General features: G+C 39.5%; 4 protein-coding genes and 1 long non-coding RNA gene across 12 annotated transcripts in view; 1 reads left to right on the forward strand and 4 right to left on the reverse strand.

The window, feature by feature from the left end:
• Positions 1-6,616: 6,616 nt before the first annotated feature.
• On the reverse strand, positions 6,617-8,034 carry LOC138032547 (uncharacterized). The gene is made up of 2 exons (XR_011128398.1): positions 7,664-8,034; positions 6,617-7,246 (listed from the first exon to the last, which is right to left on the reverse strand). It is a non-coding gene; the product is annotated as an uncharacterized lncRNA (long non-coding RNA).
• Positions 8,035-8,204: 170 nt separating this feature from the next.
• Positions 8,205-8,705, reverse strand: LOC138031361 (uncharacterized). The gene has a single exon (XM_068879064.1). It carries the CDS (start codon positions 8,703-8,705, stop codon positions 8,205-8,207), a length of 501 nt encoding a protein of 166 aa, XP_068735165.1.
• Positions 8,706-10,477: 1,772 nt separating this feature from the next.
• LOC138033079 (vesicular inhibitory amino acid transporter-like) overlaps positions 10,478-25,586 on the forward strand; it is a 15,229-nt gene continuing 120 nt past the window's right edge. The window contains exons 1-4 of one of the 8 annotated variants that reach the window (XM_068880838.1): positions 10,478-10,533; positions 15,825-16,044; positions 16,171-16,227; positions 23,432-25,586. The exon at positions 23,432-25,586 is cut by the window's right edge and continues 120 nt beyond it. In XM_068880838.1, coding sequence (XP_068736939.1) covers positions 23,510-24,820 — 1,311 coding nt within the window. In that variant the 5' untranslated portion in view covers positions 10,478-10,533; positions 15,825-16,044; positions 16,171-16,227; positions 23,432-23,509 and the 3' untranslated portion in view covers positions 24,821-25,586. Of the gene's footprint in view, positions 10,534-10,886; positions 11,048-15,824; positions 16,228-21,390; positions 21,450-23,431 lie in introns of those variants that run through there. The other 7 variants (XM_068880836.1, XM_068880837.1, XM_068880834.1 and 4 more) reach the window with 7 other exon arrangements.
• On the reverse strand, positions 16,993-17,640 carry LOC138031362 (uncharacterized). Its single transcript, XM_068879065.1, has one exon. The coding sequence runs from the start codon at positions 17,638-17,640 to the stop codon at positions 16,993-16,995; it is 648 nt and encodes a 215-aa protein (XP_068735166.1).
• On the reverse strand, positions 17,736-18,215 carry LOC138031363 (uncharacterized). Its single transcript, XM_068879066.1, has one exon. It carries the CDS (start codon positions 18,213-18,215, stop codon positions 17,736-17,738), a length of 480 nt encoding a protein of 159 aa, XP_068735167.1.

Raw genomic sequence — 25,586 nt, forward strand, 5'->3', positions numbered from 1 at the left:
GCGAGAGGACAGGCGGAGGGCGTTCAGAAACATCAGAAGGAGGTGGAGAATCGGCAGGAGGCACATCAGTAGAAGGATGCAAAGGATGGGACACAGGAGGGGCAGGAACGTCAATGTCAGCCAAGGCAGGGCGACGCCACCAGGACATGCGACAATCAATGGCATAATGACCATCTTCCTTACAGATGCTGCATTTAGTGTCTTCAGTACAGTCACTGAAGGTGTGACCCAGATGGTCACTGTTGAAACAAACAACATTTAGGACACGCTCTGGCAACATGGTCTGGCAAATGACACCGCTTACGGCAGGTGGGGACCTGACCTTCGTGCTTAATCCTAAGAAGCTTCCTGCCAAAACGCATGAACGAAGGAATTGACTCAGACAACGCCATTCTAGCCACACGTGTACCACTTTGGATGCCATCATAACCCTGAAGGCCACACCAACAAATTCCATGAACAGAGCCATAATGGCTAAGACGATAAGAAAGGGCTTCATCCAGAGGTTCATAAGGGGCGTCATAGATTGCAACGAAAGTGAACGACGAAGAATTACGACGATCACGACGAGAGATGAACAAGGACTTGAAAAGAAAACAATCACGATACTCGGACGTAGAAAACGTTACGGATACAAAACCATTGGGACTGCGCTGCAAACACCTCACACCAGCCGCACGAATGCCGCAATTCTTAAAATGAGGGAAGACTTGAGACAAAGGCGTATCTTTAGCAGGAAGGACAAAGTGAGCCGTACAAGGACGCTCAGAAAGAATATTCAACGGGTGCATCCGATCCTCTTCGGAATCAGAAAGACGCGCGTCATTCTTCATAAGGTAATCATCCTCCATAGACTGACTCGACACTCTTGGTCGGCGGCCAGGCCGGGCGATCTGGGCATAAGACGGAGGAACAGAATCATCCAAAGACACGACAGACACATCATCAGGAACATCTTCAGCCCAGCTATGCTGGGGATCAACATCAGCACTTGACACAACACTGCGCGGCCAAAGGCCAAAGCAGCGATACCACTAGCGAAAGCGAGAAGGAAAAACAGACTGATAGGGCTTCGCCCTGGGTTAGCCCTTTTTCTCGCTAGGCCACAGCAGCATGGCGTAGCTAACATACCAGGTGGGTGTTTTTAGCACCCTTTAACTGGCAGCTTCACATGCCATACATGTGGTAAGCTGGGTTGGGAACAGCAAAACTGTTAGCTACGCCATGCTGATGAGGCCCAAAAGGCCGAAACAGCTGTCCATGGCTGCTAATTGACCGGCTGAAATGGTTGTGCGCATGCATGACGTGTTGGCCACACGGGGGACCACACCGGGTTGTTAACCGGGTTATGGTTAGCGTGTGTCGCCTTGCTTTTGTTGTTGTTAAAAATAGAACAATGGAAAAAAGGCTTTAGCGTCCATCGATTTCTCATCTTTTCATAGTTTTGAGATTAAATCTTAACGACGCAAAAAAATGACTTGGATTTCATACCTTCCCAATATGCAAGGCAAAAGTATTCTCGAGGTACTACTTTTCCCGCCCGGGCTAAAACGAGACGACAGTCATGGATGTTCATTTGAACGGATCCGCAAATGATCCCAGAACAGCAAACGATCTCCAAACTGTATCGTTTTAAGCCCGGGCAGGAAAAGTAGTACCTCGAAAATACTTTTGCCTTGCATATTGGGAAGGTATGAAATCCAAATCATTTTTTCCGTCGTAAAGATTTAATCTCAAAACAATGATTAAGGACGGTGTCTACTATTGTTATTGCGCATACGTTCTGCGCATCTCCAGGTACTCGGATTTCCTATCGCCGATGCTTACTAATACAGGGATATTTTTGCACGGTTTAAAACTATCCGGAGAAAGTAGATCTTAGTAAGTACTCTTGGTATTCAAAAAGAAAATTGGGGGTAACCATGCTTTTTTGAGAGATAATTAAGCTTCAATTTGAGAAGGAACGGCATACATTGGTTTGCATTTTAAAGCTGTTTACAAATATTAATCATGATTTATTTTGGAAAATGCGTGGTTACCCCCAGTTTTCTTTTTGGATTTCAATAACACTTGTTAAGACCTACATTTCCTGCATAATCACACACCGGGGCAAAAATATCTTGATTAGTAGGCACCGTCCTTAATGAGAAATCGATGGACGCTACAGCCTTCTTTTTCCTTGTTCTATTTTTAAGTCTAAATGGAGAATAATGCAACAATAAAGACAGCGAAGTCATTTTTCTAAAAGATTGGAAAATGAAAAAATAAAACAAACTCAACGAGGTTATCCCATTATTTAATTTTATATTTCTTGTAGAAAACAGAAATTGTTTTTAAAATGTCCAAAAAAGCTGTTTTGGGTAATAAAATGATATTGATATTGAAAGTTAAAAAGAGAAAAAAAGAAAAATCGGTATAAATTTCCGTTGTTTGGTCCATGTTACGTTATATTGCTAGTTCAAAAATAAACAAGAAACCCTTAAGGTACACAAAATATGATTTTTCAATTATTGTGGAAAAATGGGAAATTGAATTGGCCGAACCGAGCACGGACCGAAACGTCTAAACGGATTCCATACGTGCGAAACTTTTTGTTTTTAAACTTGTAAATTATTCTTATCTCTTATTGTTCGTCTTAGTTGCTGTCGAACCTTAGCGAGGCAGCAGCCTATTCTTGATATTAGCGAAAAAAATCAAAATTTGTGGAAGATCGGAAGCATGCGTAGTCGATTGGGGTGTTATCATGTCTATAATCTGGGGTATTGATACCCGTGATGACGTCACGTGCACGTGGAAGGGAATTTTACAGCCTCACAGCCTTTGAGTCGAGTACTTTTCCAGTGGGTCGTCATTGATCATCATTGGCTAGTACTTAAATATGGAATGCCGGAATGATGGAATGCCAGAACGGTGGAACGCCAGAATACTTAAACACGGAACGCCGGAATACTTAAACACGGAACGCCGGAATACTTAAACACGAAACGCCGGAATACTTAAACATGGAACGCCGGAATACTTCAACACGGAACGCCAGAATACTTAAAACGGAACGCTGGAATACTTAAACACGGAACAGTTGTGAAAATCTTGACAATTGGAACACATGGTTTCTTCCCCCACAATTGTGAGATCGGAACTGCATGTCCTTCAGAGTTGTTCAGTGCCTAGATGTTTTCGTTCCGAAGACTTTAGGAAAGTCGTGAAGAAGGAGTTACATCACTTCTCTGATGCGAGCACAAAGGGCTATGGTCAATACAGTTACTTTATTGTCGTAAAATAGGTTGCTGTCATTCATCGTGGTGAAGTACAATAATAATAATGTATTCTCGTTTGTCTCACGATGTGGTCACTTGTGATGTAGATCGCGACGTTTCAACTTCATACTGCTAGTGTTCATAGGGCGATGATGTCGACTCGTTATGCGTCACCTTTTAAACAGGATGCTCCGCTGTGATTGGTTGGTTTTTAGCAGCTGTGATTGGTGCGTTTTGATCGTCGCTGTTTCGGCGTGGTTGTTCCTTCGGCGGTCCGCTGTCGTACAGTTTTCCTGTTGTTGTGTTTCTTGATCGTGGGCGTTCATGCTTCCGGAATTTCTATTCCACTATCCCTGTTGATGTTGTTAGGGTAAAGTCTTATGTGAATCGCCTTTTTGACCCTGCGTGTGTACCAATGAGGGTCACGATCAATAAACTTTACTTTGTTCCAAAGCGGGTTTTGTCCGGTGTTGTTAGCGTGTTCTGAAACGGCGGCGGTCTGGGTACGGGCAAGTCGGATGTCTCGCTCATGTTCTTTCATTCTATCTTGATAGGTCTTCCAGTCTCGCCGATGTAGACTTTACCGCATTCACAGGGAATCCTGTAAACCACGCCATCTTGTTTAATCGGCTCGACAGCGTCTTTCGATCGCACTAGATGTGATCTTAATGTAGTATCCGACTTGAAAACAGCGCGTATGCCTTGTTGCTGTAGGCAGCGGCGAAGGACAGGTCTCAAAAACCGCTGATTGGCTAAGGTTGCCTTTCAAGGACGCGTGCGCAAGACGGTAACCACTGACTTATTGTTCACTGGCGAAAAACATGGCTGCCATCCATCGGGTGTTTATCCGATCTCCGTCGATAAAAAAAAAGACCTTTTTCAGGCCAGTAAAACGGACGAATGTTTTGACTGCATAGTGCGTTTTTATGCCAGCGAGATTCTCTTTTTAGCCAACAGTGCTACGAGGGAAATTTCTTTAACAATTTCAAGGTTAACGCGAATCCAGGTTGCTGTGACAGTGTTTGAGTGGAAATTTGTTTGTGGAGCTTACCGGCTAATGGAGTACCATCTTGATTTCAATTCATGCGTTTATCTTTTAAAAATTGGAGCAAAAAATATATCACTAAATTTCTAAATGGTTTCTCTTTCGACTAAATAATTGCACACTGTTTCCGCGGGGGCCCGCATCTAGCAGAAAATGTTAAGATTTTTGCATTTTTCTTCAAAATTAAGTTGTTAAAGTGGCCATTCAAGTGGTCCATGGAGGCAAATTTATTAAGACGGAGGAAAAAAAGACATGCATGACGTCCCTGAAAAGTTAGAAATGTATTTCAGGCGTTGAAAGATAAATTTTAAAGTGAATTTAGCACCAATGTCATACATAACATGCCATATAAGCACCTCATATTGGGTACACTAGAAGGAAACCTTTTAGTTGCAATTATATTTTGCTATAGTCATTTCAAGCGAATGCCAATCGTTTGCTTCCCTCCAAATTATAGAAATAAACATAGATTAGGTTAACTCTGAATAGCCAAAACAACAATACCGGTATTCCAAGTTGAAAGGGGGGATTTTACTGTAACAAAACATTACTACAGCTAATAATACACTTTCAACACATTGTAGTGGGTTAATGTGACAACATTTAAATAATTAATCAAGAATTGGTTTTATCTTCCAGCAATAAAACAGCAGGAGGATATAAAATTAGGTATCTTCAAAGTTTAGAAAACTTGTTGAAGGTGATTCAGTGCTATTATCCAAAACAAATTTCATGCTGGCCTACTAAATACTTCCAGTGCAATAGATTATTTAACCTCTCTTTGTGGACTCTGGTTGCAACACAGTGGTTTCAATAATTTAAATCCCCTTCCATTAGATTTAACTTTTAAAAAACTCCATAACTTCATATTTATGTAATAATTGTTCAAAGTCATCAAGCAAAAGCATACAAAGCTACATTCGAAAGGGGTGTAATCCCATGTTGGAGTTTTCTGGAGAAGACTTTCACAGAAATAACTGCTGTTACCTTTCCATATGGAAAAAATATTTCAACATTAGGTGCAATGAATTTTTAGCAATTGCTTTAAAGAATAGTAATCATTCCTACCATTTCCAAGGATGAATAAATTAAAGTTGAATGCAGTAAGTGTAAGAAGTAAAAAAAAGTGGCATATTTTTTCAAACTGTAATCTATTTCCATTCTTGATTTAGTCCCTGGATAGTATTAAACAATGGTGGTAAAGTAAACAAACTGCCCCAAGGGGGGCTCCCTTACGAAAAAGACAGGGGTTCTTTTTGTTCCTTTTTGGAGAACAAAATGTGGATTTGTACTGCTTATGATGCTGAGACCAAACAGCTGGCGGAGTTGCTGCAGTACATTTAAGGCTATCAATCTGAAAAATAACTGGAACTGTGAGAGAATTTGGTACACGAGCAAATAACTTTTACTTATAAATAATTCATAAGTAAAAGTTATTTGCCAGTCATTTGTCACTTTAGAACTGGTTCCTCTAAGGGGTCAGATTTCTTTAGCCTACGTCCACAAAACAAGGTTCTGTTACCTTTAAGGGTTGTTTTTTAAAAAAAACCCGATTAATTAAGTGGCCTGCCATTTTTATAGGGAAAACTCCTCCTGAGCAAACTGCATCCTCATGTTTGGATTCCCATTGATTTAATGACTTTAATGATATAGGCAAATTTGTTCTACAATATAAACTCAAATACCATTATAGTCTTTATAGTTTACTCCTCGAGCCACCAGCTTCAACTTTGATACTTTGTTCTAAAAGCCAAAGCAACGCAAAGCAAAGCATGGTGGAGGTGATGATTAATCACTTGTTTTGGTTCAAATGAAAAAAAAGAAAGTCAAACTAAGAATAGCACTTTAATTAATTAATAACCCTTTCACCCCTAAACTGGCCATACTTAGCATTTTACTCTGTCTAACACCAGATGATTTTACTTGTCAATGGGGAATCCCCAGGAGTCAATGGGTTAATCACTCACTAAAAAAATGTCCCAATAAAATATTATGTTCCACTAACGACCAAAACTGTACTAATAATTTGAATTACAGCTAAGGTCTGTCAAATTTCCATCTGAGTTACCTGACAGCTCTTACAGTACTTCTCAACATAAAGAAAATAAATTCTGTGGACTTAAACATTCCCAAATAGAAATGTTGTGTATTCCAAATATTGTTACGTAAACTCTTCAAGATTTACCTGCTTCAGAAACTTCAAATCAGTGAATATTTGGAATACTTTTCCTGGACTCCTGCAAACTATGTGCACTTTGTAATGGTTTGCCCTTTAAAAGTAACACTCAGAAATAATAATGCAAATACAACTGAGGCTGTTTTGCCTTATCTACAAGACAAGACAACAATATCCTTTATTCAAACACAATCAATATTAAAGCAATAATACATGCTTGTGGGGTCATGTGCTAACTATAATAAAGATACAGTACAGGAAATAAAAGCTTAAAACTAACTATGTGACAGACATAGGATATCTACACATAAGGGATAAGAAAAATAAATCAATTGCTATCCAAAGATCTTATTGCAAATACACCAAAAGGTAACAATTGATTGACAAGTTCCTTGTGCAAAATGGTAGAGCATGTTTGAAGTACATCAGGACCAAGATGAGAAGTTATGATAAAAACTCTAAACATATTTTTTACCAAAATTATTTTACTGCCATCAAACCCAATGATACCTTATGCATGGGACACTGTTTCTAGCTGCAGCTCCAAATCACATAATATATTAATAAATTTTGCCATCTAAGAAAAGAACAAACATGTGGGGTGTAACCAAAAAAAGTCCAAGGCAATAATGCTTCCTTTCAGCCTTTTCAGGAAAAACTATCCACTGTCAACCATACTTGACTCAAAAAAGATTCCTTGATCCAACAACACATGACAGTCTCCCAAAAACCAAAATTACATCATAAATGCTTCCAGAAAACAACAGTCTAAAAAAAAAAAGATTTGCAAAACAGTCACGAACCTGAATCTATAGAGATCTATATACATCTGTACCTACACTTCTGTTCTTCCAAACATTATTTTAACTAACATGGATTTTGATTTTGATTTTAAACTCAAATTAATTGCAAATCCATAACTTGGTAACTACTTGAACGCAAGGATCGTTGAGTTGTGACTGCTCAAAAGTACAATAACTTAGACATTCACCAGAAAAGGGAATATAAATGACCTTAAAATCGAACTTAAGACGAATCCAGTTTATTTTCACATCAAAAGATAGCAGCGTACAAAGATAAATGGACGATATTAAAGCATTTCTTAACGTGAAATTACAATCATGATGGAGCTATAACGCTAGACGAACGCTAAGCGGAAAAACAAAATTGTAAATTATTACTCACAAATTAGTTTGCGAAGTCATCTTTTGCACACGATCCGACTTAGTCTCGTCACTCTCGCCATTATATGAACTTAATGCAGTCGCTCCTTTCGGTTTAAATCCACAACAACACCTTTAGGAAGTGTTTTCTCAAGACCATTGGAACGAAAAAAAAGTCATTTTTGATATTTTCTTGTGGAAAAAACAACGTAAACGTAGTCCACATCTCAAGCTTAACAAACCATGGGCAGCTTTAACAAACGAGAAAAACAGAGTCCGGTTCATCTTCCACTAGCAGCGAACATTTACACGAGAAGGAACCAGATAAGGGACAATATCTTTTGGATAACAACCGCCGATCTCTCTAAACTTCGTACAGAGGTAAACTAGAAATGTCGAAGGCGCAACTCAACCGATTATTAAAATTTGAACAAATGTACGAGCGGCCTGGTGAGAGGTTAAAGTACGTGGGGAAATCTCATTTGTCGTCCGCCATTTTGAAACATTGATGGCGGGAAATAAGTGAGCATGCTCAGTGGTTTTTGAGACCTGTCGACATAGGGTCAAACCGCAGTAGACTTGTACTTGATCGTGGGCTCAGCACTGATACTCGGTGTCCTGGTCTTAGTGATTTTCTGCAAGAAAGAAAGAGGGTAACCATTAGAGACAAGAACAGAAGACAGGTGTTTCTTCTCCTTGGAAACAACAGAAGGTTTTGTTACGAGACGTTTGGTGCGCTCGTAGAGGCATTTGACAATACCGCGTTTTACTGATTGCGGGTGCTGGGAATCATACGATAAGTACTGATCAGTGTGCGTAGGCTTCCTGTACACGCTGGTGGTGAGGCGGCCGTCCGGTTCTCTTGAAACTGCGGTGTCAAGGAAAGCGAGTTTGAAGTCGTTCTCTGTCTCCATGGCGAAACGAATGGAAGGCTGCTGGTTGTTCAGATGCTGTAAGAAGCTATCAACGTTTCCGCGATCCAGTTTGGTGAACGTGTCGTCAACGTAGCGTTTCCAGATCCTAGGTTCACAGCTGCTGAAAACCAACCAATCACAGCGGAGCATCCTGTTTAAAAGGTGACGCATAACCAGTCGACATCATCGCCTGATGATGACTAGCAGTATGCATCACAAGTGACCACATCGTGAGACAAACGAGAATACATTATTATTGTACTTCACCACGATGAATAACGGCAACCTTTTTTACGACAATAAAGTAACTGCATTGACCATAGCCCTTTGTGCTCGCATCAGAGAAGTGATGTAACCCCTTCTTCACGACTTTCCCAAAGTCTTCGGAACGAAAACATCTAGGCACTGAAAAACTCTGAAGGACATGCAGTTCCGATCTCCACTTTCGTTTTTGTCCCGAGCACTTGTGGGTGAAGAAACCATGTGTTCCAATTGTCAAAATCTTCACAACTGTTCCGTGCTTAAGTATTGCGGCGTTCCATGTTTAAGTATTCCGGCGTTCCGGGTTTAAGTATTCAGGCGTTCCCTGTTTAAGTATTCCGGCGTTCCGTCTTTAAGTATTCCACCGTTCCATGTTTAAATATTCCACCCTTCCGGCATTCCATCATTCTCGCATTCCGTGTTTAAGTACTAGCCATCATCATTCAACCGTACATGTTCAGTCTTTGAACCTCTTACATTTGACTACCGTGTCAAATTGTTCTTCAATGTCGTCAACCGTTGGGCGAAGAGAAAATCATTTCTCGAGCTAGACCACCAACAGTCGTCCTTCTTTCCGAAGAGCCACGCACAACGGATGAAATTATTATTTTATGCAAATTAGTGGTAAAAACGAGTCGTGTCATGCAATCGCGCGCTCTGCAAAATAAGAGACTACTCGCAGTCTATTCTCAAGCACGACAATAAATTTAAATTGTCGTTTGCTCAACTACCCTCAGCATTTCTCAAAAGGCAACTCTTTTGCTGAAAAGGGGCCAGCAATTTCACAAGAACAGAAGTTTAAATTCAAAGACTGAATGAAATTATCCCTTTGCTTCCAAAATAGTAACGCCCGCCACACAGGCTAAAGATATGCACACCTTTCTTCGCTCTTTTATACTTTCACGCATGCACATTTCCGGTAACATCTTGCTTCAAAAATTTGCAGCTGTCTTAAGAAAAATACCAGTCACTGCTCCCAGTTTCCACGCCAGCACTCACTTTCACACTGAAACTCCTAGTATTTATAGATATTACATTTTTGACTTGATAATGACGCTACGGTAACGTGGAAACGTCGTCGATTTTTATTCAACTTTTTAGCTTTTTAGATCTTAGAATGTGTTAAAGAAATGTTCTGTCGCAATTTTTTATTGTCAAATGTTCATATAGTTTTCAAAAATTTAAGCCAAAAAACGAGCGCAATTTTTATTAGCGAAAAATATTTACATATAATTTTACCAAAATACCCCCCAAAATTATTTTCCACATAGTTTTCCAAATAATTAACAATTATTCCATGAGCCCGCGTTGGATACGAGATGGTAAATAACCAGGGGTAAATAACAATGTTTTGTGAACAAGGGCGAATGGAATAATTGTTTTATTAAATTCTCAACCTTCGGTTTTCCTAAATTTTATTTAGTCTAAAAACGATCGGAAAATGAAGTGATTTCCGGGCGCCTAAAATTTTATGCTGAGCGATACTTGCTGCATTCATTTCCATATCATCAAACGCAGGTATGATTGCTGATGACCGAGATCCAGTGAACCAATGAGAAAGCTACAATTGCATTATCCGAGGTTGAGAATATAATAATTTAAAGATAAACCAAAAAATGATTTCTATTAATGGTAATAGTGATGTAAGATCATCGATAAGGCACGAGTGCCTTATCGTGTCTTACATTACTACTGCAAGCCGGACTGGTTGTTTATGGTAAGCAGACTAGTTATAAAAATATCTGAAAACAAAAACATAAATGGAAGAGTTCCACTTTAAGGATTGCTTAAAAACATACATTATGTGAGAATACAAAAAGGGAAACTTGGAATTTGTAGAGCGAGCATAAGAGGAAGGATATTTAAGCTCAGAAAGAATTAGGATTAATTAGAATGTGAACAGTTGATAGTACGGATGGCTTTCTTGTTGTAGTAGATAAAAGTGGCTCTATGGAAGAGGCTTATGTAGATGCCCAATTCAGATTTCAATACTTGATGTCTATAGTCAGTGAAAGAGGGTTATGAGTGCGATGCTTGAGGTAACCGAGGGTGGATATGCGTTATTGTCTTGACTTGAATGGCCGGACACATTGATATGCACGAGTTGGCATCATAGCACCGCGCGAAATTTAATGAGAAATTTATAAAGAAATGGAGTCTTAAGTGGCCGAACTCCTCTCTCCAAGCTCAATTTCAGGAGTGTATCTGGTCGTAAAGTGCCAACTTGCATGGTAAGCTGCAAAATAACGATAACATTCTACTTTTTCAACCGAGAGGTTCAAAAAGCAAAATAAACCTGGAGAAACTATTGGAAATTTGAGTTAAAATTCGAAGGATTTTTGAAGCATTTGATATGGGAATTTTAAAATGTATGCGCATAGTTATATTTTCGTTTCTCGGTTCATGTTATTGCCAACTTGTAAACTACACAAATAATGAGTCAGAATGGTTTGGAATAGGGAAAGCGATTTTCCTTGAAATTTTGAATCAGCGCCGCCCCCTGAGTTGCCTTCTACTTCTACTTTAATACTCTTCAACGCTATTACAGATTCATGTGCGGCCTTGAGAGTAATGGTGTACTTTCCAGTTTACTCGTTTTTGAAACGATCTCTCATGAACACTCACGAGCGCCCCCGATGGATACAGGTACGCAACGAAGTTTTGTGGACCATGAGGAAATGTTCTGCAAAACCAACAGCGGCATGCTTCTTCAGCTGCTTGTGGAAACCTAGCTATGGACTCTCGGATCAAAAATCATGAAAACCATTCTTCCTCGATTCTTCCGTCTTTTCCCGGCTTTAAAATGAAAGCGACAAACTCAAAGCCCTTGTGTTACCCATAACGCAAATGAGGCCCGAATAGTTAAAATATAAGGTAATTTTACGTCTTAGGTAAACCGTTGCTTAGTAATTTTTCCTCGTGTAAATGGCCCTAATGTGATGCCTTCAAACCAACTCTACATGCGAAATCACCCTTTTGTATCTTAAATTTCTCGGGCTGAGCATAATTCGCGAATCATATGAAGAATGTTACCGATAAAAAAATAAATAAATAAATAAAATTAAAAAAAAAGAGAATGTTACCGATCAAATAGTTTGTGTTCCTTTCAACTATAATTATGCGGAGAGGTTTAGTCCTTATCATGTCGCTTTCCATGCCGCCAGCGTTGAACGCGTTAGAGACACATCAGAAACTTATTTCTCAACGATGAAATGATGTATGAAATGGATCATATATGAACTGCGGATATGAAATGAAGTGAAACTGCGAGGATCATAGCTTCACTTGAGATTTATTCCTCATGTCAGGGACTTCAGGCCACATCAAGAAACATTAAGATGTCTGTGCTTGGTTTCAGCCGTAAGATTGATCGCGATTCCAGCATCAACAATCTCTAAATCGGGCAAAATGAAATCTAAACCGAAAACTTATCGAGCGACAAAATATAACCAACTAGTCGGCTTCTCAAAGAGCGGCGCACATTTGTGTTTTATGCGTTAGAGTTGCAAAAAAAAAAACTACTTCAACAACTGCCGCACGGCAAAGAAAACTAACTAATCGGTTCGGTTCGTGTATTGAAGGCAAGACTTTTGATAAGTAATGACAATTTTCGACCATTTTGAAATAGAAAAAACTGGAAAGTTTGGGAAGCCCGCAACGCAATTAAACTTAAGCCAACAATGTTTCGCATGATTGATGATTTCTCCGGCTCTGAATGATGTAGAACGAAACATGACAGGAACGAAGACAAAAATTGTGAAATTCTCTGTCATTACAATTTAGAAAAATGGTAAAATCGGTCGTAACGAGAGGTCTGCTAGTGAGTCCTCAAGAGGTTTAATAACAATTTGTTGAAAACGATCATGACACAATATAACGATCCGGCCACTAAAGCGTACTGGTGCGATAAGCACAAGCGTAAGCACAAAGATGAGCTTGCGACGTTGACACAGTGAAACAAGCCGAGGAAAATTTGGCATACGCGAGCGTAGTAAGATTCAAGATGACGTGCGAATCGTCGTGCTTCTGCAAACTTACGCCGGTTCCCACTTGTGAAATAACCTCTCAAACCTAAATCTTTTCACTCCGTTGATAAAACCAAATTTTCAGGCTTTCTGGCAACAGCTTAAGGGGCAGTGTCACGCTGTTTTAGTCAAAACAGTTATAAGACGTCTTTGCATCAAAGAAGACCGAAGAAAAATGCTTTAGTTTTGTTACCAATAACCACTGAAGTGCACTGAAGCTATCAGTCTTTGTTGTTTGCTGCCAAGGATGGAAAGGATTGAAATGGATTGAATTTTGAAAAAACTGGCCACTATTTTTTTAAGTTTGGAGACGATGTCTTCAGAAAGTCGCCAAAAATTAAATACGAATAGCTCCTTGTGCCATAAATACATTTCATATCTTCTCTGTGGGTTGTCGGTAATGTTTCACGTGTGAGCTAACGGTAGTAATTTAGATTTTTACCCAGTTTTGACCTAAAAGCATTAAATTTAGCTCGACAGTGCAACTTTAAGTTGCTAACTGCGATAATCTTTTTAACTTTGATTTCGATTAGCAATTCAGTAGCTGACATTTGATTAATGAAGTATTGTGAAGGATGGAATTCCCGGTAAGGTGGTAAATCTTGGTGATATATTATGGTTGCGTAGCTTAATTCTTGGGAATAAATTACGAAAAGTACTTGGCTTTCAAGGGCGAGGAACAAGGGTGTTTTCAGTCCTAGACTTGCTATAAGTCGCCCTCCAGAAACTCTTCAAATGTATTTTTCCATTGATATTGGATCAACAATTGCTGTTGGCATCCAGCTGGAACAGGACCTTAACATAACAATGGTAAAGATTGTGCATCAAATAAAGATAGCTGCAAACGCATTGATGAAAGAATAATGATAAATATATATAACTTTTTAAAAAAACTTCAATAGCACTGGAAATGAATGTCTATCAAATATAATTGCAAGCTCATTGGTATAAGAGAATGATGCCACATATCCATTTATTTCAGAAACCAATAAAATTTAATTTTCGACTTTGTATGTGGTCTCGACTACCAACTGAAAGAATATTTGAAACAACAGTTCCCATAGGGTAGCTATTAAGTTAAATATCATATGAACGATGTCATTGAGAAACATTAAAATAAGCCAAAAGATCCTGTACAAACAGTTAAGAAAAAAGAAGTTCTTATCGTTCTACGTTTCTTAGGTCATCACAGCAAACACCTCACAAAACAGCTGAGGTCTTGTATAAACAAATTCTATGGTATTTTCAACGTCACTATAGTTTTTCAGAACAACCGAAGAATGAAGTCTTTTCTCCCTTACGAAGATAAACTAGCTCCTTCCTTCAGGTCAAAAGTAGTGTACAGAGCAAACTGCTGGGATTGCAATGATTTCTACATAGGGAAAACGAAACGCCGATTACGTGACAGAAAAACAGAACATTTTAAAGCTCTAACTACAAATTGTCACGAATCTGCAATTGCTGATCATGTTTTATTAACCAACCATAGAATTAAGTGGGATCATTTTGAAATATTAGCAACTAGTCGATCAGACATGCATTGCAATATTAAAGAGTCTCTGTTGATCCTTGATCTTAAGCCAGCCTTAAATGAAAACGTTGGCAGTGAGAAACTTTATCTCTATTATTAGCATATTCTTGTCATTTTATGTCAATCAATTTCGTTAGTTCCCAGTCCGTACAGTTGTATTTTTGAATTTAAATTTATCTGTAACTGAATAATAATCACTTCTGATGATGTATGTTGTAACATACGAAACGTTAAGTTTATAAAAGTTATGCATTTCAAGCAAATGTTTGTAACCGCTGTTTGCGTTTTATTCCTACTAAAATGGCCCAAGTCAAAGAGTTTTTATGAAATCAAATCAAATTAAATAATAATAATAATAATAATAATAATAATGATAATGATAATAATCATAATAATAATAATAATAATAATAATAATAATAATAATAGTGAACTTTATGTAAGTATCAAGTGTATTTAGCGATGAGGTACTAATAATTGGGGACACTGTACAGAAATCAAATCAAATTAAATAATAATAATAATAATAATAATAATAATAATAATAATAATAATAATGATCTAGAACTCGTAGACACTGTACCACCTTGGTACTTCCCGATCGAGCCAAAACCTGTCTACGAAAGCGCAGATGCACAAGCCTTTTGGGATGTCCCGCTGTACGAAGACCATGTGGTAGTGAGAGCCAACCGGATAGATGCTAGAGTTGTGGACCACAAGCGGAAGAATGTTACCATCTTAGAGATGAGTTGTCCATGGGTGGACAACAGAGCTGCAAAAGACCAGGATAAGACAGAGAAGTATGCCCCCTTGCGGCTGGAACTAAAACAACAATTCAAAGGATACAGCATAGCCCAGCACAACATCATTCTAGATGTACTGGGAGGATACTCCAAAGGACTTGAGAGAACTGTTAGGGTTTTAGTGGGAAGGAAGAGTAAAGACGTCTTGATAAAGATGCACAAGTCCGTGTTAACTTCAAGTTTACACATTGCCCGCCACTTCAAGATAATGACATAAGATAAGACACTAGTAGAGCATTTTTTAAGTATTTTAATGTGATATCTCAGAGAAGAAGATTTGAATTTTTTTTACCTTCAAGGTCTACTTAGAAGACATTTTAATGTATTAGTTTCCATAATAAGTTTTTCTTTTAATTTTCTTATTTCCCGTTGGCGTTTAGGTTACGCAACAGCGCCCTACTGTGCTTTAGCTATCGTTTAGCATACATACGTTTGCACTGCTATAATAATAACAATTATGAACTTTATGTAAGAGTCAAGTGTATTTAGCGCTTAGGCACAATTGGGGACACTGTACAGAAAGTTATTTGTTTGTGACTACGATGTTCTCTTACGCAAACAAGCATCTAGATTTGATAACGGGAAATAAAATGATCGGTTAGCTAAGCCAGGTGAAACAATACTGTGTGGTTTTCCTTTCTTTTTTCTAGAGTTGCTATGATAACAGCTCTTTGGACTAGCGACCAGTATTCTTCTGGCGGCAGCGTACAAGAAACAATGACCTTGTATGATATAAGTTATTATCATGCAAATAAGTATTAGTGTAGCACTCATATCAGCAGGTGCATTCATATGAAAATCAAAAGGTCTCGCTGCAGCAGTGGATTAGATAAGCTATACACACGGAGGTCTGATAGATTTCAATTGTCGGTAAGAAGCTTCGATTGTTCTCGATATCTTCACTTTTCGTGGTGGTATAGGACTATCATGTATGCAGCATCCATAAGACAGACATGTTCAAGAGGTTATGAATCTGTTCCGCTTGTGTGATTTTAGAGTATTTGCGAGCTTTTGCAAGTTTCAAGGAGGATTTTGTCATGAACCCACAACGAGGTTTGTAAGATGCGATATGGCCTTCACTCTGAGTTTAACAACGCTGCACTAAGTTTTGTTGAACGGTCAACTACTTAACACTTAGACAGCATTACAACGCATACACGCAACAATACGCACTTGACAACGAACAACGCAATCAACACATTAAAATTTTCTATTCCAGTTTCTACATTCCGGCCCCTGAACTTAATGAAGTTCACTAAAACGTTTTCACTTAGCAGCTAGAATTCTATATATTGCCGTTCAAGGTTGGTTGAGCTAACGCCATCAAACAGTTCATTTTTCAATTGAAATTCAAACTTTTTTGCTTAAGATAAATGTTCTTGTTCTAGGAGGCATAACTTCGTGACTGGTCTTGATAGAACCGTCGTTCTTGTCGCAACCAACACCGATCTTGTAAGGCCATCAATTCCCGGGTGATCTTCAACGACGCGACCTAACGGCCATTGTCCACGGTGAACCCTTTTATCTGCGATGAGCACCAGGTCTCCGACTGCAAAATTTCGACGCGGCCTTAACCAATTCTGGCGTTCTTGTAAGGAAAGCAAATACTCCGACAACCATCTTTTCCAGAATACGTCAGCAAGATATTGCACTTGTTTCCAACGATTTCGGCAATAGAGATCTTCCCTCACGAATACACCAAGTGGCACATTCAAATTTGACTGCATGAGAAGCAAATGATTTGGGGTCAAGGGTTCCATGTCAGCCGGGTCATCATTGTTGCGGATGAATGGTCGTCTATTCAGGATACTTTCAACTTCAGCCATCAATGTTCGCAACGCTTCTCCAGAAACCAACAGCTCTCTCAACAATACTCTCAGAACTTTGCGCACAGCTCGAATAATGCGTCCCCACACTCCTCCCATGAGAGGCTCCAGGGCTAAACTTCCAATCGATATTTCTTTGGTGCAGGAATGAATTGATTTTCTGCTGCTTCCAACTATCCACTGCTTCTCTTAACTCTCTTTCCCCTCCGCAGAGGTAACTACCATTGTCGCTTCTAATAACCTTTGGCTTTCTTCTTCGACTGATGAATCTGCGCAATGCGTTAATGATAAACGAATCTGTCTCAATAGACTCGGCTACTTCAATGTGGGTGACTCGAACAGTAAGACAAGAGAACAGACATCCGTAGTGCTTCACAGTGCTTCTTCCTCGTTTCGCGAACAGTGGTCCAAAGTAGTCGATACCGACATAGGAAAATGGCAGGTCTCTGGAAGTTAACCTTTCTTTGGGTAAATCTGCCATCATTTGTTGGCCACGGAGAGAGTTCTGCTTACGGCATGTCAAACAACCACTCAGTACTTTGCGAACGGCAGCTCGTCCCTTGATAATCCAGTACTTTTTTCGTAAACTTTTAGGCTCGTATTCTTGACCTAGGTGTCTCACGGATTGGTGATGTGCCATATTCAGCAATCTGGAAACTTGATGAATGTGAGGCAGTAGCAGCTGATTTTTTGACTGATAATACAACGAGGCATTCACAAGTCTTCCACCAACCCTTAACGCTCCCTCTTTATCAAGCATTGGGCGTAGCCTTTGTGGATGGAACCAGACGAGCCAGAAGTCCTCAGGGCATGCCTCTCTTTGGTTTTGGAATTTGAAGCTTGAAGTGCACTAAATATTTCCGGGAAAGACAAACTCTGAACGTACTTCACGGTGTGAAGTTCTGCGGACCTTAACTCCTCTAGTGAAAGCTCGCCTTGTGGCAGTGCGTCGTCTGGCGGGTAACGCTTTCTTCGGATGTACTCTCTAAAACGTAACAACCAGGCCTCGCCTCTCTTAAGCTCGTACCAAGACGAATAACGCTGGGTCATTAAGTGTAAATTAATTTCCTCAGACACCATTTTTAGCATAGTTGCTCGATTTGTTTGACCTTGACTCTTAATCTCTGGATCCTGGTCAGGAATACTTGGTAAAGGACTTGAAGGAACTGGCCAAGACTCTTCTTGTTTCCAAAGGAATTCGGCACTTTTGATCATCGATCCTGAAGAAGCAACTCTTCCGGAGTCAAACCTCTGCTGGCATCATCTGCAGGGTTCCTTTGCTGACTCAACGAAATTCCACTGCCATAATTTTGAGCCATCGTGGATCACTGCCAGACGATTTGCAACAAACGTCTGAAACCGCTTGTCTTCATTCTTGATGTACTGTAAAACAGATATAGAGTCCGACCAAAACACCGATCTGTCAATCTTCATCTCCAGTTCTTCTCTTAATGTTCGGTCCAGCTTCACGGCAACTACCGCTGCTGATAGCTTCAACCTGGGAATGGTCATTGGCTTGACGTGAGCCAAACGGACCTTTCCAACGAGAAAACTGCAGTGGACTGCATTCCTTTCTTCTTTACCAAATCTTGTATACGAGACTGCACCATGCGCGTTCTGTGACGCGTCTGCGAAGTGATGAAGCTCCGTGACATCTGCGACACCAAAGTCAGCTGGTTTCAAACATCGCGCCAAAGAAATCTGGGACAACTTGCGTAACTCTAAAAGCCACTTTTTCCAGCGTACAGCTTCTTCTTCTTCTTCTTCTTCTTCTTCTTCTTCTTTAATCTCTTCATCCCAACTAAGCCCTTGCTTGGAAAGATCTTGAGTTAGTTTCTTGGCCGAAAGAACAACTGGCGAAATGATATCGAGGGGATCATAAATGGAGCTGGTCACTGATAGAATCCCTCGACGTGTGTAGGGCTTATCCTTTGGTAGCAACTTAAAGATGAACATATCTGTCTCCATGCTCCACTGAACTCCGAGAGTTCCCTCGATGGGAAGCTCTTCAGCATTCAAATCAAGACCAAAGATTGAAGGGGCCCTATCGGTCTTTGGAATGGACTCTAGGACATCTTTACAGTTACACGACCACTTAGTCAATCGGAACCCGTCCCTTTGAAACAGTTCGCAGAGCTGACTTCTTAAATCGATAGCAGCACAGGAAGATTGCACAGATTTCAAACAGTCATCTACGTAAAAGTTCTTGAAGGCTCTATCGATTGCCTCATGGGAGAAACCTGAAGGGGGAACCTGTGAAATATTCTTCTCAGATTTCCGACGCTGTTAATCTCGTCCTGGTACCCGATTGATTGTTATGCATTCTGGCAATCCCTTAGCTGGTCTGCAAAGGCCAATAGCCCCTTTTGGTCACAAGGCTTCACGGGTGGACCACGAGTTATTTGGTTTAAGTGTGGTACGACAATCTTGAATGGATGCCCAAAACGATCTTGCAGCAGGGCTCGTGCAGTCTGGTACCATGGAAACACAGCTTTTGATAGCATATCTAGCTGCTCCCGTACAGTATTGAAGAAGAAATGACAACTTCTCACTCTCATTGGACGCATTTTTCTCGATATTGCTCTCAAGGGATTTCCATCAAACTTGCTGAGTTCGGGTTTAGGTAAGGCAAACCCTTGCCTAATCGTTGACGCCACTCATTCAAACGTTTGCTGCTGGACCCGCATCATTTGCTGTTGCTGCTGCAAGTAAACTGACTCATAAGCCCTTTCTGGCTCAACTAGTGACTTGTCCTTGGTAGCCTGGGAAGGATCCACCATTTGGTCTACGCCATCTTTCTCCTCTAAAATATGGACTCTTAGGGTGGCTCGCTCAACTTCATTCTCTTCTTCTAGGATCTCCTGCTCTCACTGTACGGCATCGCTTTTCTGTTGCAGTTCTATCTTCTTCTTGAGTTGATTGAACTTTAGTTTAGCGATGGCCCTTTCTGCCTTAGCTACCTTTATTTTTACAATCAAGCGTGAACCCATGCTAGAACTAGAATGATTTCTTTTATTCGAATCAACGAAAGTCCATGCTGGCTTACAGAATCACTCGGTTGAACATCAGAACAAGTCTCCTCGTTTCGGACACTATTTAACCACTTGTTAACACGCTCACAAGACTCGTGCTTCCTCTGGAGTTCGGAGTCGAAACCAATAATTGCTACTTGCAGCTCTTCGGAATCATCTATGGCATCAATGGACGTGATGTTTGCTTGCTCAAATTTAGTAAACGCTAACTCCAAAGCTCTAAGCTTCTCTTCGATAAGGTTGAAATTTCTGCGACGCCTCAGCGAAGGCTCGATATCCTGATAAATTTTAGTCAAATGACCCTTGCATGCGGAACGCGAATCTTTCAAGGCACTCTTTCCTTTCGTCGGAACTTCCTGAGTTGGCAGATTGACGCTTGCACAAACACCGAACTGGTATCCATCGTCTTCAAACGGGTCGAACGAACACAGTTTTTGAATGAATGAACGGTCGAAGATCCTTGTTGCTCCCCCCAAAAAAGCACTACGTTTTGGATTCGCTGTTTATTACTTTGCAACTACGTGCGATTCAACTGAAAAAAGATAAGATAAACGAATACATAAATTATTCTAAAGGTAAAGGACAGAAATGCGCAACGGAAAACACGAAACAAATACTTACAAACTGTGATACGAGTTGAAATAAGCCAGAAGGCTGCCGAGAACCGCGAAAACAGCAACTAACGCATATAGCTGCAAATGCAAAACCTAGAAGGGCGGTTATGACTAATGCAGCGACCAAACTTGGAAAGAGAGAATTATGCGTAATAACGCCGAAACAAACTTATATACCTACAAACGAACGTGCAAAAAAGACTACAGGGAATAATTACGGCATACTAGTTAACACTTAGACAGTATTACAACGCATAAACGTAACAATACACACTTGACAACGAACAACGCAATCAACACATTAAAATTTTCTATTGTAGCTGCTACATTTGCATTTGGGTTGCAATAGTAAAGACAGATTAAGTTGTGAGAGTTCGAAGTCAACTGTTTTGTTTTTTTACTTTCCTGTGAATATTTTACTGTGTTTTGTATAAATCATGTTGTTTAATTGAAATCACATGAACTTGACTGTCAATGACGCAGCAATTGCAAAGTAGACGCTTTTTGGCAACGTGTTTTGAACTTGGCTCAGTTGGTTGAGCACCGGGCTGTCACGCGGGAGGTCGTGAGTTCAACTCCGGCCGGACCAACACTCAGGGTCTTTAAATAACTGAGGAGGAAGTTCTGCCTTTGTAATTACATCCGCAAATGGTTAGACTTTCAAGTCTTCTCGGATAAGGACTAGAAACCGTAGCCCCTGTCTCACAAATATCTTCCATGTTCATTAGTTCCCTGTGGGAAGTTAAAGAACCAAGACACTATTCGAGAAGAGTAGGGGATGAAGTTCCCGGTGTCTGCCCTCTGTGAGTATATGGATGGGTGGGTATAGCAGGTCCACCTCAGCCGAACAGCTGCCAAAACTTCAACCTGCTCAATAATAATAATAACCGCTCGGTTTACTTTCACACCAATTGACCCACAATAAGGTGTTGTCTGTGAAATAAGCACAAAGTATTACATGTAACTAAGGCGGCGTTTACACGAACGCGTTTTCATTTGTAACCGCATCGTTTTTCATGTGTTTCACCTTCTGTTTACACGACACCGATCGAGACTGTTGCCGAAACCGTGTCGATTTGTAACCGCGGCCAAAAGAAGAGCGTTTTCAAAACGATGTGGTTTTATCTGTCGTGTAAACAGGGAAACCGCATCGACTTGCGTACGGTTACTATTTTGGCGCGACATTTGCATTGTTCAATTCAAAATAGTGAATCTAGCACGTAGTGCAGCGCTCGCTTATACCATCACGACTTAGATTTATCTGGCAAAAATAGTTCAGTGTAAACACTTCAATGAAATCGCATCGATTTTAACGCGGTTTCGAAGTCATGCCGGAACCGTGTCGATGTGAAACCGTGTTCGGGTAAACGCTCACAAATAGGTAGATTTTAAGTTATTTTCATCGGAATAGGGAAAAATATGGTGATTCGGCCTCTTTGCTCAAGATTTTGTTTCATTAATCATTCGATTTGATAAGGGTCAAAGAGAGTGAATAAGATACACTAAGGTGCAGTATTGCGGTTTATCAAAATATCTTGATAGGATGTTATTTGTTTGAGACTTGATATTTGGATATTTTATTGATATTTGGGTGATAATAGAATGATAATATCGAGGAATCATTTTCATCATAATGTGCATGTCAAATATTAAACTATCATTATCATTTGAGATTATCATGATAGTTGCTCAATAATTTTCGCTTGCAAATTCTGTAATTGTCGCCATCAAATCTTTAATTTGAAAAAGTGGTAAATTGAGATATCAAAGTATCACTCTCAAATCTTGAGAATAGCATGGAAAAATATATTTCTGAATAGCAAGCTTTAATATCATGTATCACTCTCATTCTCAAATCATGTCTTACGCAAGTGATTTTATCATGTAACAAAGAAGAACAGACACTGACAGTGATTGTTTGATATATCATGATAATATCAAAATTCTCTAATAAAGCTGGAGAATACCACAATTGATCACTCTATTACCGGGTAGAAGAAAACCTTACTTAATAAAAATGTTGTGATAATATCATGATTTATCACTATATCACAGGGGGAAGAAGAAATTCTTACTTAATTAAATATTCTGATAATATCATGATTTATCACTATATCACAGGGGGAAGAAGAAATTCTTACTTAATTAAATATTCTGATAATATCATGATTTATCACTATATCACAGGAGGAAGAAAAAATTCTTACTTAATAAAATATTCTGATAATATCATGATAAATTATGCTTATATGATAAAAACCTAATGCGGAATATCAAAAAATCAGTCCCTTATAAAACCATTGATTAATCATGATATTATCAACATTGCTTACAAGAAACATACAAGATATTTCTTGATATATCATAAGTGATAATTAGTCATGATATAGTGATAGACCGCAATGCTGCACCTCTCTCATAAGACTGTTGATCTATGTCTTTCCAGTCTTGCGCACTTTGCACATGAAAAAAACAAAGGGCCGCCAATTTTAACCAATCAAAAGACGCCATGCCACGCATGACTGCTTCTGCCATGTTTTTTCAGTGGCATGACAACTGATATTCGCGGGAACGGATATTCTAAAAATAGACTCGTTTGTGGCTGTGCTGGGGAGACCACCCATGCCATAACAACACGCTTACCTAATTCACTAATTCAATTAACCCCTATACGAGAGATCTAACCCCTTCATTCGTCTCTTTTATCATGTATATGCATAAAGTATCTTTTTTTTTTGATCGGTCTTCTTTCGGTAACCCATTTTCCTTTTGTATTGATCCACAGATCATTCAAACAGTGGATACTTTCATTGTCCTGTCTAAAATCTTCGGCAAATAATCAGATTTTCCTTCAATTTTGATCATGAATTCAGATGATCTTTCTGATGAAGAACGTGAAGCGATCTTAGAGCTGCAGTCCAGCGACGCTGAATTGTCCACAGATGACGAACTCAACTTTCCCATAGAAGACAGAAGCTCACATCAAAGTTCTACTGGCAATTCATCACTCTGGAAATCGGTTGCTAATATCCTAAACTACATGGAAGGCATTGGATTCCTTGCATTACCGTATGCTATCAAACGGGGTGGAATTGCCATTCTTGTGGCATTTCTAATACTTCCAGTTTGTGCGTGGTACACAGGAAAAATTTTAATAGCGTGTCTTTATGACACAGACGAAAAGAACAGAAACGTGAGGTCAAGGTCCACTTTCAAAGAATTGGGAGATGTACTTTTACCTAAATATGGCGGCTATGTATTTACAGTTTTTGTGAACCTGGGTCTTTTCTTTAGCTCCGTTTCATATCTGGTTCTATGTGGATCACTTATGAGCCACAGTCTCCCGTCAGTTCCTCTTACGATGACAGCGTGGATATGCCTTGCAGGAGTCGTGGTTTTTCCAACAACGTTTTTTAGTTCTCTGAAAGAGATTGGTTGGTTAAGTATCATTAGTGTTGTTGCATTAATTTCAGTTGTAATAACTGTTCTTTGGTATGGGATGTCGCACATGGAAAAGTGGAATCTGGAGTCCATTCTATTTTGGAACGGCGAAGGTGTAAGCATTGCTCTTCCAATTTTGATCTTGGCCTATGGCTCGCTTTATATTTTACCTACAGTTGAACATAGCATGCGCGAAAAACACAAATTCAACCTGGCTCTTGCATTAGCCTACATAATAAACGTTTTCATAAAGATAGGGTTTTCTTTCCTTGCGTTCTTGTCGTTTGGGTCAAATACAGATCAAGTTATACTTAATAATTTACCCGAAGGCCCAATTCGCACGTGCACCAGTTTTCTTTTTACTGCAATTTGCGTACTTTCGTATGCCTTGACTGTTTTTCCAGTATTTGTCTTTATCCAAACATCTGAAGCTTACCAACAGGCTTTCTCCAAATTTCCAAGGATTGGTTTATTTCTCAGTCGGACAACCGTAGTCATTTTAACGGTGTTAGTGGCAATTATATTTCCTAAATTCGCCTTTGTTGTTTCATTCACTGGAAGCGTGATCGACTCGATGGGTTCCTTTGTTGCGCCATGTGCAGTTCACCTGAAGTTGAAATTCAATCAACTAAAACGGTACGAAGTTTTCCTGGACGTTCTTGTTATCATAATAGGCATTACTTGTGCAGTATTTGGTGGTATTTTCTCCAGCCAAGCCTTAGTTGCAGGTTAAGTTTTAACTCTTTTGCATCAAAGGCCGCAAATTTGAATCTTGATAAAAGTGATTATCAAAGAAACTCGGCTCAACTTAACACTTCAATTGTTTTCAGCCACAAGCTGACTAACGAAAATGAATACCGAGAGTTATATGATTTTGGGGAGCTTAGGCAAGACGAGACGTCGACTGCAAAACAACAGGTTTAGTGAGCAAATAAAGAAAACGGCTTTGCACCGACTCACACGTGCGTTTTACATTTCGATTCATTTCTTTTCCGTTCTCGATCTGAAAACGTCGTGAAATGATAAATGAAATTTGAAGTTATGTGGAGGACGCAAACACCTGACGATAAATTTTCAATTTTCTCTCCAAACATGCACACCACTCATACCAACATTATTCCTGGAATGTTAGTACACACTATCCATGAACGACTTGGAATAATCGCAAACTTATTACAGTAAAGAGAGATAATATTTTAAGATGAACTTCAAGTAGCCGTGGTCGATGTCCATGCTTTAGCTCCCTATTACACGTATATGTTTTAACAACTATTCACAGAAGTGGAGGTGGCCAGTGGTGGATATATACTGCAAATCCCACGCGAGTAACCACGCAAGTTGCTCGGAGGTGAATAGCAAAGTTTATCGGAGTTTGGGTAGCCAATCAGAGGGAGCCTTTAATGCTATCCACTGTTTTGGTATATATCAAAGTTGGATATTTCGTAGCATTTGAACACGTATATAGATTTATAGTCGGTAAGAGAAATATCGATTTAGTT

Source organism: Montipora capricornis, chromosome 14, assembly GCF_036669925.1.
Source record: "Montipora capricornis isolate CH-2021 chromosome 14, ASM3666992v2, whole genome shotgun sequence".
Classification (NCBI taxonomy): domain Eukaryota; kingdom Metazoa; phylum Cnidaria; class Anthozoa; order Scleractinia; family Acroporidae; genus Montipora; species Montipora capricornis.